At 41.5% G+C, this 13,927-nt stretch overlaps 1 protein-coding gene across 1 annotated transcript in view; it reads right to left on the bottom strand.

Moving 5' to 3' along the window:
* Positions 1–13,927, bottom strand: part of PLAAT1 (phospholipase A and acyltransferase 1) — a 196,281-nt gene that overhangs the window by 66,477 nt on the left and 115,877 nt on the right. The window contains exon 3 of the mRNA XM_069727144.1: positions 1,515–1,783. Coding sequence (XP_069583245.1) covers positions 1,515–1,783 — 269 coding nt within the window. The remainder of the gene's footprint in view (positions 1–1,514; positions 1,784–13,927) is intronic.

Below are 13,927 nucleotides of genomic sequence, written 5' to 3'. Positions count from 1 at the left end.
GTAGTGTGAAGCAGTGACTGGTGTCATATGGTGTAAATGGACTACAATATCTTCCACGTTCACTACAAATGGCTGAATTTGGAGCAAACTTATATGTGATCCGTGTGTGGGAAAACCACATTTTAAAATATCGGGACTGTAGGTAACTATTATTTTTTCAGCAAACTAATGTCAATAACTTGCCTAAGACACTGCAACAATATTTAAATTGAGGCCTGAAATGGCACAATTTTGACCACACTGATAGGCGATCCGAGTTATGGCCAAACCCCTGATTAAAATACATGCCCTGTAGGTAATTTTTTTTTTTTCAGCAAACTGGTGTCTTATCTAAGACACTACAACAAATTTAACAGTTGACCACAAATAGCAGAATTTTCAATGCACTTAGATGTGATCCGTGTGACGGCCAAACCCCTGTTTAAAATAGCTGGCCTGTAGGTAACTATGGTTTTTTCAGCAAACTGTCATCTTATCTAAGACACAACAAAAAATTTTTTACAGTAGGCCACAAATGACATAATTTTCAATGCACTGAGATGTGATTTGTGTGACGGCCCAACCCCTGTTTAAAATAGTTGGATTTTTACATTGTAATTTAGAAAGGATCTGGCTGTATTCTGCAGTGCCAACCAGCAAATGGAGCAGAAAAACAGTGTGCTCTGGGTAGCTTTTAAAGAAAATAATCAGGATTCAGATCCCCCCAAAAATATTCCTGGGCCCTGATACCTGGGACTCTGTATATAAATATCTGTAATAGGCAGCAGACAGTAATGGAATAGACCCTCTTGCTATATGCAATGAAGTCTGCCACATACAATGCCTGCCTGCCTAGCACTGATATCTATACACAGCTTGATTAGTCCTCAGAAGGACTGTTGATTGAGATGTATTTGTGTATTACAGATGGTATACCCACGCTAACTACTAAAATTGAAATTATCTCCCTATCTCAGCCACAACTCTCCCTACACTGCGTGATTCCGGAGCTGATTGTGATGAGCAGGGCAGGGCCAGGTCTGATATAGACCTGATGACGCTGTGCGTCCAGCCAATCACTGTAATGACATAACCAACATGGCTGTGGAATTACAGTGTGTGGCAGATAATCCCTGCATTTTCATTGGTGCTCTGAAGAGTGCCAAACATGCAGGGCGGGGATCCGAGCTCCCACCGGGCAAAGCCAGAACTACTCGGCGAGCTCCAAGCATCGTGAGCACTGCGCTGCTCGGGCGAGCACCGAGTAGTGGTGAGCAAGCTCGCTCATCACTAATCATGATGCAAAAATATGAAATAAAAGGTTCTTGGAATAGAATGATATGTGTATTTATCTGTGTGTCTGAGTCTATTGAGACCTCATACACACTTATAGGTCTGATCAGTATTTAGCCATTATATTTTTTATAGGGACTAACACATAAATGTAAATAATATTTAATTGATTCTTACATAATCCATTAAAGCATATTTTACACATGAAGGCATAATGTTATAGCAGGATGACAGCATATTACCTGGTCAGATACACCTTCTCCATAACGAAGCAGTGTGACAAAATGTTCACAGTTATTTCCCAGAAGGTCGTAACATATTTCTTGTCCAATAAGAATCTCTGCTCGCTGCAGGATTTCTTCTGCTGGCAGTGGAGTGTACTTGTCGTCATACTTATTGTTCACTTTGTAAGTGTCGTCTCCCACAACATCTTTGAGGAGCTGCATCTTTACAAGAGCCTTTCTGCTGAAGACGGACTTTGCGCTTGAAAATGAAGCAACTGTGTTTTCTTCTGTCAATGTAAGATTGAACAAAATTTGAGGTGAAATTCATAAAACTCTATTTGAAGATACAAATGATTTGCAGGATGCATTCCCACTGTCAACAGCTTTGTTACTCCACAGAACAATATACAAGAACAAGATGCTGACGTCCAGCGATACACAACAGGCTCACATTCAAAAGGCTCAGAAACCTGATATGTACCTTAAAACTTGGCACTGGGGAATGTGGAATGCATTCAAGCACCAAAGAATATAAAGAAGGTTATGACTAAAAATAATTCTAACAACACTGTTGATTGTTAGATGATGGATGCTTATTACTTCATAAGAGTGGAAATTTAGGAAAAATAAAATAGCAAATTTTGAATTTGCCATATATGCTAAAAATAATATGGTGTTAGAATATTAGACCATCTATGGTGCTTGGATCAGTTCCTTGTCTGCTTGTTGACTCCCAAGATGAGACATCAAAAAAGATATTATTGTTTTTTCATTGTCTTGTCTTCCACTCTTAGTGTAAGTAGTAAGTTTTTTTCAAATACTTTAGATAATTTGTACATATACATCAAATGATTTAGCAGCGTTAAACCACCGCCAATTAGTAAATATTTACCAATTGGCGATCATTTAACTGTCTGTTTACACAAGCAGACCATGCTACACCATTGGCACATTAGGCAAGTGAGTATTTTTATCATATGATCATTTTTATGTACATGTTCCTACTCCAAACTGTATAATAATATAAACTTATTATAATAAACTTATTGCATGAAGCAGCTGAGTTTATGTGTATTTGTGTAACGAGGCAGGATGTGGCCTAAGGATATCAACACCCTTCATTAAAGGTATCGTCACACTAAGCGACGCTGCAGCGATACCGACAACGATGTCGATCGCTGCAGCGTCGCTGTTTGGTCGCTGGAGAGCTGTCACACAGACAGCTCTCCAGCGACCAACAATCCCGAGGTCCCCGGTAACCAGGGTAAACATCGGGTTACTAAGCGCAGGGCCAGGCTTAGTAACCCGATGTTTACCCTGGTTACCAGCGTAAACGTTAAAAAAACAAACACTACATACTTACATTCCGCTGTCTGTCCTCCGGCGCTGTGCTTTCCTCTGCACTGTCAGCGCCGGTCAGCCGGAAAGCAGAGCGGTGACGTCACTGCTGTGCTTTCCGGCTGGCTGGCGCTGACACAAGATGCAGGAGGAGTGCAGAGAAGCACAGCGCCGGGGACAGACAGCTGAAGGTAAGTATGTAGTGTTTGTTTTTTTAACGTTTACGCTGGTAACCAGGGTAAACATCGGGTTACTAAGTGCGGCCCTACGCTTAGTAACCCGATGTTTACCCTGGTTACCAGTGAAGACATCGCTGGATCAGTGTCACACACGCCGATCCAGCGACGTCAGCGGGAAGTCCAGCGACGAAATAAAGTTCTGAACTTTCCTCAGCGACCAACGATCTCCCAGCAGGTGCCTGATCGTTGGTCGCTGTCACACATAACGATATCGTTAACGATATCATTGCTTTTTGTGACGTAGCAATGATATCGTTAAGGAAATCGTTATGTGTGACGGTACCTTAAGAGTGAATTTTTTAGCAACTTGATATCCTCAGACAAAGAGGCCAAAAAAGATAACTGACTCTGAAAAGTCAGAGTTTTTTAAAATTATTACAGAGGGATGCAGCACTCTTAGAATTGCTAAGATACTGAAGCGTGATCACAAAACCATCAAATGTTGTGTTTTAAATAATCAAAGGGTTTTCAAAAAACAGATTGAGAAAAAAGCCGTACGTCAACTGCCAAATATTCGAGTAGAATCAAATGTGAAATGACCAAGAACTAGAGATGGGCGGACACCTGGATGTTTGGGTCCGGTGGGTCCGGCCGAGCAGTTACAAAAAGTTCGGATTTGGGTACCAGAGCAGTACCCGGACCCGAACCAGGACCCCATTCACTTGAATGGCGGGCCAAAACATCCAATGTTTGCTGCGTTGTCATGTGCATGACAGCATAGCAAACACCTCTTCTGTTTGGCAGAGAAATGATCCCCGCCGATCATAAAGCCGTGGTTCCCACACTGTCAAAAGACAGCAAGAGCGCTCAGCTGTGATTGGATGTATAAAGTTTACCTTTAGTCACTGGTGTTAGCTGGTGGGACTACTGATCCCATCATCCTACACCTGCTACCGCTAATTACAGTGAGGCCAGGAGCAGTGGATGGGAGTATTCATCTGCCGTTCCTGCAATGTAAATAAATAATTTTTTTTTTAAAAACTACGTGGGTTTAGCAAAAATACAGGGGAACCCACGCCGTTTTCTTTTTAATTACTTATTTACAGTGCATGAGCGGCAGATGAATACTTACATCTGCCGCTCCTGCGCTCGCTGTTATTAGCGGCAGCAAGTGTCAGCTGATTGGAGCTGTAGGGAACTGTGGCTCTCTGACCAGTGGGAATGATTTCCCCGTTGATCAGAAGCAGTGTTTGCCACACACATGCACATGACAGCGTGACAAACACCCAGTGTTCGGGCAGCCGTGCCAGAACAGTAGGTTTTCGGTATGGACCATGAACTTTACTGTTCGGGTTCGCCCATCTCTACCAGGAACCCATTATCCTCCAGTGCTGTCATATTCCAGAACTGAAACTTCCCTGGAATGGCCAGAAGTGCAAGATGTTCAGTTCTTATATGGTTAATGTAAGGAAGGCTCAAACCCAATCACCACTGAACAAGATATAGAAGGTGAAACGTCAAGAGAGGGCCAAGAAATATATAAAGGCTGATTTTTCAAAGGTGCTATGGGTTGATAAGATGGGAGTGACTTTGATAGACCAGATGCATGGGCCTGTAGCTGGATTAATAACAGACATGGACTTGGAGTACTGAAGTAGGTTGGTATTATTAAAGAGGAGCTGTAACACATGGTGTAAGGAAGACTAAGTGCAAATCAAAAGGGATAAGGGGAAGGGAGCCAAAACACTAGGGAAGCATGAAGTGGAGACCCCTAGGCTGATCTAATGTCACCCTGTCTGCTCTAACGTCCCTATATAGGTTCTGCACCTATCACCGAGCAGGAATCTAATCCCTGCCTCACCCTGGCAATAAGCCCTGCATAGGGAAGGACAGGATGAGCATTAGTCAATCCCCACTACTACTAGTGACAGCTGTGGTAGATAAACAAGGGGAACACTTTGCTTGAGAAGACTCAGAGAAGTAACACATACGTAGCTCCAAGCCTCAACAGGGGAAAATAGAAATAGAAATATCACCAGCAACTCCCATCAGCAAGCTGGGAGTTATAAACACCCAGATACAGGTGTGTCCATTAGAGCTGGGGGAAGGTGGCTACTGGGTCATAGATTCAGAAGGACCAGGAAGAAGTCTGCAAAGCAAAATGCTGAGACCTTCTGCAGCCAGATACAGTGTGACGATCTGCAGCCTCACACATGACAGGGGCTAGTTGCACCTTTTAGGGGTGAAGAAGCGTACGAGGTGCGTCTGAGGTCCGTTCTTCGCTAGCGCAGATCGGGGATCTGCGCTAGCGGGATCGGCAAACGCGATCCCTCTAAAGACATTGCGTTAGCGCAATCCGCTAGCGCTATGCGCTTAACGGATTGCCCTAACGCAATGTGAACCTAACCTTAAAGTCACCAATGCTTGGCTGCCAGAGAAGGCCATAAAGATGAAAGAATAACGACTTGGCTATTCCATATCTGAACTAAACCCTATTGAGACATTTGGGGCCCTTCTTAAATGGGAGATTTGTGGTGAAGAAAAACCAAGCAATTTTGAGTCTGGGATACTGTGGTTGGTGCTGCCAAAATGTTGGTCGTCAACAGATTAAGAAACTGACAGACTCCATGGATGGAAAGATTATGACTGTTGTTGAAAAGAAGCGTGGATATATTGGTCACTGATAATATTTTGAAATGTTAGAAATGTATTTTTTTCATTTTGAGTTGTATGATTATTAGGGTTGCTCGATCCGATCATGTAAAATCAGAATTATACCGATTTTCACTATGATCAGAATTCCGAATCCCGATTCCGATCTTTGAATGTGATCGGAAATCGGAAGTGCGTTTTTTTTTTTGCACAATGCTTATGATTGACACATGAACCACCCAATGAAGAGCCTGTGTAGTGTGAGCACATCCAGTTCGGGAGGGGGGAAGAGTGTGGGCGGAGTGTAGGCGGTGCGTGGGCGGAGAATGTGCATGTGTGTGTGTGGGTAGGGTCTGTGTGGGACCGTCGGGGGTCTGTGCGGGCCTCTCGGGGGTCTGTGCGGGCTGCCGGGAGTCTGTGCGGGCCTCTCGGGGGTCTTTGTGTGTGTGCAGGCATCGTCCGATGGGACTACAAGTCCCATCGGGCTATGCCTGCTGCAATGACAGTTATTGACACATTAGCCAATGATGGGACGGTAGTAGTCCCATCATCCAGCTAATGTGTTGAATGTAAAAAAAACCACAAACATACATACTACATACAACATACTACATACATACAACATACATACAACATACATACTACATACATACATACTACATACACACATACATACATACTACATACATACTACATAAACCAATCATACTACATGCATACTACATACATACTACATACATACTACATACATACTACATACATACAACATACATAAAACATACATACTACATACATACTACATACATACAACATGATACATACATACTACATACATACAACATGCTACATACATACAACATACATACAACATACATACATACAAAATACAACATACAGTCATGGCCAAAAGTATTCACACCCCTGCAATTCTGTCAGATTATACTCAGTTTCTTCCTGAAAATGATTGCAATCACAAATTCTTTGGTATTAATATCTTCTTTTAATTTGTCTTAACCCTGCTGTTCTGTTCGGGTCATAGTGACCCGAACAGACTTTTTGCGGCCCTGTAGATTTTTTTCTGTAAGTCTCTAAAACTTGAGACTCCTTGACTTTTCCTCATTTGGGGGTCCTACCTATGAGTATTTTTTTTATTTTCTTTTTATTCGTTTACTTTTTGCTACACGCAAAAAGTTACACTTGTTGTGTTCGGGTCATAGTGACCCGACATTGTTTTTTACAGCTGTGAGGCCATATTTTCAGTGAAATAAAGGAGTTATAACCTCAGTTGGGTCTATTTATTGCATCTACTATTGTATATCAATTGATTTATTTCCTAAATTATTTCAATGGGGTCGTACACGCGCTCTACCGGGGGGAGATCTGCGCACCATAAAAATGGCTTTATATTGATTATTTTTGGTGCGCAGTCTATTCTAAAATGTAGAGTGCATCCGGAGAGATCACTAGGTGTGCACTACATGTGTATATTATGCGCAGAACGGACTGCTCAGAATGCAACGTTTTTTTCTTTGTAAAGCTGAGCTGTAAAGTCTTGAAAATAATTTTTTTTTGCTAAGTAAGTCTGTCTTCCTGGCTTATCTGCTTGTTTTCAGAAGGGTTCTTATCTTCTCTGCTCTTATCAGTACACATATGCTAGCCCAGACATGTTACCTTTCAGTTTCTTTGGAGAGCAGCTGTGTGCTCCTACCCCCATGGCCTCTTCCGGCATAAAAAGAAAAAGATGCAGCTATTGCCCTTCTACTTGTGACAACAAGACGAGTATAACATGTTCTGGCTGTAAAACATTTCTATGCAAAAATCATCTGTATTGTTTTTCATGCAAGAATCCGTAAATTTATATGATCATGTAAATATATTCACATTGTAATGTTTATTATCTTTAATTTTTTATCACAAAATGTTTGATTTGATTGTTTTGTTTTTTTTTTTTTTTACAAAATATGTGTAGTTTTCTATTTTCGTTTTGCTCATTGGATGGGTCTGTTTTTTCAGAATAAAAACAAAAAAAAAAGATTTCTAGTTCATTTTTCTTTTTCTTTTTTTTACTACCAAACATGTTCACAAACAGTCTAGTAAGCAAAAAGTATAAAAAAAATGGAGTTAGAGTGTCTAAAATCAAGGTTTAATAAGCCGGGTCATAGTGACCCGGAACACTACAAGTTTATAGTTAATGCAAACAAAACAGCAGGGTTAAATGAAAAAACACAAAAGAAAATGAAGCAAAAAGCAAAACATTGATCATTTCACACAAAACTCCAAAAATGGGCCAGACAAAAGTATTGGCACCCTCAGCCTAATACTTGGTTGCACAACCTTTAGCCAAAATAACTGCGACCAACCGCTTCCGGTAACCATCAATGAGTTTCTTACAATGCTCTGCTGGAATTTTAGACCATTCTTCTTTGGCAAACTGCTCCAGGTCTCTGATATTTGAAGGGTGCCTTCCCCAAACTGCCATTTTTAGATCTCTCCACAGGTGTTCTATGGGATTCAGGTCTGGACTCATTGCTGGCCACCTTAGAAGTCTCCAGTGCTTTATCTCAAACCATTTTCTAGTGCTTTTTGAAGTGTGTTTTGGGTCATTGTCCTGCTGGAAGACCCATTACCTCTGAGGGAGACCCAGCTTTCTCACACTGGGCCCTACATTATGCTGCAAAATTTGTTGGTAGTCTTCAGACTTCATAATGCCATGCACACCGTCAAGCAGTCCAGTGCCAGAGGCAGCAAAGCAACCCCAAAACATCAGGGAACCTCCGCCATGTTTGACTGTAGGGACCGTGTTCTTTTCTTTGAATGCCTCTTTTTTACTCCTGTAAACTCTATGTTGATGCCTTTGCCCAAACAGCTCTACTTTTGTCTCATCTGACCAGAGAACATTCTTCCAAAACGTTTTAGGCTTTTTCAGGTAAGTTTTGGCAAAATCCAGCCTGGCTTTTTTATGTCTTGGGGTAAGAAGTGGGGTCTTCCTGGGTCTCCTACCATACAGTCCCTTTTCATTCAGATGCTGACGGATAGTACGGGTTGACACTGTTGTACCCTCGGACTGCAGGGCAGCTTGAACTTGTTTGGATGTTAGTCGAGGTTCTTTATCCAACATCCGCACAATCTTGTGTTGAAATCTGTTGTCAATTTTTCTTTTCCGTCCACATCTAGGGAGGTTAGCCACAGTGCCATGGGCTTTAACCTTCTTGATGACACTGCGCACAGTAGACACAGGAACATTCAGGTCTTTGGAGATGGACTTGTAGCCTTGAGATTGCTCATGCTTCCTCACAATTTGGTTTCTCAAGTCCTCAGACAGTTCTTTGGTCGTCTTTCTTTTCTCCATGCTCAATGTGTTACACACAAGGACACAAGACAGAGGTTGAGTCAACTTTAATCCATGTCAACTGGCTGCAAGTGTGATTTAGTTATTGCCAACACCTGTTAGGTGCCACAGGTAAGTTACAGGTGCTGTTAATTACACTAATTAGAGAAGCATCACATGATTTTTCAAAAGGTGCCAATACTTTTGCCCACCCCCTTTTTTATGCTTGGTGTGGAATTATATCTAATTTGGCTTTAGGACAATTCTTTTTGTGTTTTTTCATTTAAGACAAATTAAATGAAGATATTAATACCAAAAAATTTGTGTTTGCAGTCATTTTCAGGAAGAAACTGAGTATTATCTGACAGAATTGCAGGGGTGTGAATACTTTTGGCCATGACTGTACATACAACATACATACTACATACATACTACATACAATACATTCATACATTACATACAATACATACATATAACATACAGTACATATAACATAGAGTACATACTCACCATCACTTGTCACTTTGATCCACGAAGCCAGTGTCACCTGTAAAAAATATTAAAATAACAAACAAACAATATACTCCCTGATCCGCAGAAATCCACGAGTGTCCCACAATGATCTCCTGTGGAGAGCAGCAGCATCAGCTGATGCGACTGCTCTCTAGGAGCTCCAGGAATACAATGACGGGAGAGAGGTATCCTTCCGCACTGTATTTCTCTGCACTGTAAAAAATAGTCCCTAGTCTCACTTTTGGCACTGCTGTGCACGCAGCAATGGCATAAAGTGAGACCAGTGAACTATAGTAACCTCTCAGTGATGCACTGCAGGAGCCATTGTCTCCTGTCAGTGTGTCACTGGAGGTCCTATAGAGCAGTGACATCACCCGATGTCACTGTTCTATAGGGGAGATCGTCATGGGACACTCGTTATTAATTGGACTGCGTCGGACAGGGAGTATGCGGTTTATTATTTTAAGTTTTTGCAGGTGCTGAAGGATGGTAAGTATGTTTAAATTAAGAATAATAAAATACTTTTTTCTGGCTGTGTCTTTATTTTGTTTTTAACTCTTTCACTTCTTTAGGATTAATAATGGATAGCCATCTTATTGACGCCTCTCCATTATTAACCCGAATTAATGTCACCTTACAATAGCAAGGTGACATTAACCCCTTATTACCCCACATCCTACCGCTACTCGGGAGTGGGAAAAGAGGGGCTAAGTGCCGGAATTGGCGCATCTTACACATGCATCATTTCTGGGGCGGCTGCGGACTGGTATTTGTAGCCGGGGTGGGGCCAATATCAATGGCCCCTCTCTAGGCTATGAATATCAGCCCACAGCTGTCTGCGTAGCCTTTCTGGATATAAAGTATAGGGTGACCCCTCATCATTTTTTGGGGGGGTCCCCCTATTTTAATAGCCAGTAAAGGCTACACAGACAGTTGCGGGCTGATATTCATAGCCAAGGAGGCGCCATGGGTATTACCCCCTTCCCAGGCTACAAATATTGGCCCCCTCTTGCGCAGAAAATTGCGCAGGAGCCCACGCCATTTTTTTCCATTTTTTTTTAATTAAACGCTCATTAAGACACATCGACCTTTCTATTAGATATCTATGGATATATCGATCTATAGATATATTTATAGATAGATATATCTGTACACATATAGATGTATCTATCCATATGTCTGGCTGCTTTCACACATCAGGTTTTTGCCGTCAGGCACAATCTGACGAGTTTTGAAAAAAATGGAACGTTTTTTTTCTGTCGGATCAGTTTTTTTCTTATAGAGTTGTATTAGAGCCGGATTACACCTAATGGCCACACGTTTCATCCGTTTTTTGCCAGATCCTTCAGAAAAGCTGTTTCCGGTGGATGGAGAAAACGTACAGAAGAACGTTTTTTTCTGTCCGGCAAAAAAAAAAACAGCGATGTGTGAAAGTAGCCTAACTTTCCATATATCCATCTACATCTATTCATCAGGCAGGATCTGGCGAATTAATGAAAAAACGGATCCATTGCAAATAGTGAAAAGCTGATGCAACTGATCCGTTTTTTTTTAGAGAGAGAGAATGAAAGATGTGCATGATTTCAATGGAAAAAATGCATGAAAAACCAGATTCGGAGGCTGGATTCATAATTTCAGATCTCAGTTTCATACATTTTTCGCCAGATCCGTCGCTGTTCGTTTTTTCTCTGGACAGAAAAACCGTTCTTCTGCACATCCGCCGGAAACAGCTTTTCTGATCCGGCAAAAAACGGATGAAACGTGTGGCCATCAGGTGTAATCTGGCGCTAATGCAACTCTATGAGAAAAAAACGGATCCGGCGGAAAAAAAGATCCGTTTTTTTTCTAAACTCGCTGGATTGTGCCTGACGGCAAAAACCTGATGTGTGAAAGCAGCCAGATACAGTTAGGTCCATATATTTTTGGACAGAGACAACATTTTTCTAATTTTGGTTATAGACATTGCCACAATGAATTTTAAATAAAACAATTCAGATGCAGTTGAAGTTCAGACTTTCAGCTTTCATTTGAGGGCATCCACATTAAAATTGGATGAAGGGTTTAGGAATTTCAGCTCTTTAACATGTACCACCCTGTTATTAAATGGACCAAAAGTAATTGGACAGATTCAATAATTTTAAATAAAATGTTCATTTTTAGTACTTGATTGAAAACCCTTTTTTGGCAATGACTGCCTGAAGTCTTGAACTCATGGACATCACCAGACGCTGTGTTTCCTCCTTTTTGATGCTCTGCCAGGCCTTCACTGTGGTGGTTTTCAGTTGCTGTTTGTTTGTGGGCATCTCTGTCTGAAGTTTAGTCTTTAACAAGTGAAATGCATGCTCAATTGGGTTGAGATCAGGTGACTGACTTGGCCATTCAATAATGTTCCACTTCTTTGCTTTAATAAACTCCTGGGTTGCTTTGGCTTTATGTTTTGGGTCATTGTCCATCTGTAGTATGAAATGACGACCAATCAGTTTGGCTGCATTTGGTTGGATCTAAGCACACAGTATGGCTCTGAATACCTCAGAATTAGTTTGGCTGCTTCTGTCCTGTGTCACATCATCAATAAACACTAGTGACCCAGTGCCACTGGCAGCCATGCATGCCCAAGCCATCACACTGCCTCCGCCGTGTTTTACAGATGATGTGGTATGCTTTGGATCATGAGCTGTACCACGACTTTGCCATACTTTTCTCTTTCCATCATTCTGGTAGAGGTTGAGCTTTGTTTCATCTGTCCAAAGAATGTTCTTCCAGAACTGTGCTGGCTTTTTTAGATGTGTTTTATCAAAGTCCAGTCTAGCCTTTTTATTCTTGATTCTTATGAGTGGCTTGCACCATGCAGTGAACCCTCTGTATTTATTTTCATGCAGTCTTCTCTTTATGGTAGATTTGGATATTGATACGCCTACCTCCTGGAGAGTGTTGTTCACTTGGTTGGCTGTTGTGAAGGGGTTTCTCTTAAACATGGAGATTATTCTGCGATCATCCACCACTGTTGTCTTCTGTGGGCGCTCAGGTCTTTTTGCATTGATGAGTTCACCAGTGCTTTCTTTCTTTCTCAGGATGTACCAAACTGTAGATTTTGCCACTCCTAATATTATAGCAATTTCTTGGATTGTTTTGTTCTGTTTTCTCAGCTTAGGGATGGCTTGTTTCTACCCGCATAGAGAGCTCCTTTGATCGCATGTTCACTTCACAGCAAAACCTTCCGAATGCAAGCAGCACACCTCAAATCAACTCCAGGCCTTTTATCTGCTTAATTGAGAATGACAGAACGAAGGGATTGCCCTCACCTGTCCATGAAATAGCATTGGAGTCAATTGTCCAATTACTTTTGGTCCTTTTAAAAACAGGGTGGCACATGTTAAGGAGCTGAAACTCCTAAACCCTTCATCCAATTTTAATGTGGATACCCTCAAATGAAAGCTGAAAGTCTGAACTTCAACTGCATCTGAGTTGTTTTGTTTAAAATTCATTGTGGTAATGTCTATAACCAAAATTAGAAAAATGTTGTCTCTGCCCAAATATATATGGACCTAACTGTATATGGATAGGCACATCTATGTATCTATAGATATATCTATCTATAAATATATCTATACATCGATATATCCATAGATATATAATAGAAAGGCCGATGTTTCTTAATGAGAGTTTAATTAAAAAAAGCAAAAAAAATGGAAAAAAAAATGGTGTGGGCTCCTGTACAATTTTCTGCGCCAGAGGGCGAAAGCCGACGGCCGGGGGCCAATATTTGTAGCCTGGGAAGGGGGTAATACCCATGGCCCCTCCAAGGCGATGAATATCAGCACGCAGCTGTCTGCGTAGCCTTTACTGGCTATTAAAATAGGGGGACCCCAAAAAAAAATTACGTAGGGTTGCCCTATATTTTATAGCCAGAAAGGCTACGCAGACAGCTGCGGGCTGATATTCATAGCCTAGAGAGGGGCCATGAACATTGGCCTCCCCGGCTACAAATACCAGTCTGCAGCCACCCCAGAAATGGCGCATGTGTAAGATGCACCAATTCCGGCACTTAGCCCCTCTCTTCCCACTCCCGAGTAGCGGTGGGATATGGGGTAATAAGGGGCTAATGTCACCTTGCTATTGTAAGACATTAAGCCGGGATAATAATGGAGAGGCGTCAATAAGACGCCTATCCATTATTAATACTAGAATAGTGAAAGGGTTAAAAAAAATTAAAGACACAGCCAGAAAAAATATTTTATTATTCTTATTTTAACCATACTTACCATACTTCAGCGCCTGCAAAAAACGTAAAATAATAAACCGTATACTCCCTGTCCGACACAGTCCAATTAATAACGAGTGTCTCACGACGATCTCCCCTATAGAACATTGACCTCGGGTGATGTCACTGCTCTATAGGACCTCCAGTGGCACACTGACAG

The sequence above is a fragment of the Ranitomeya imitator genome, chromosome 5 (genome assembly GCF_032444005.1).
Source record: "Ranitomeya imitator isolate aRanImi1 chromosome 5, aRanImi1.pri, whole genome shotgun sequence".
NCBI lineage: Eukaryota > Metazoa > Chordata > Amphibia > Anura > Dendrobatidae > Ranitomeya > Ranitomeya imitator.
The sequence above is the reverse complement of the archived record's forward strand: the minus strand, read 5'-3'. Positions and strand labels throughout refer to the sequence as shown.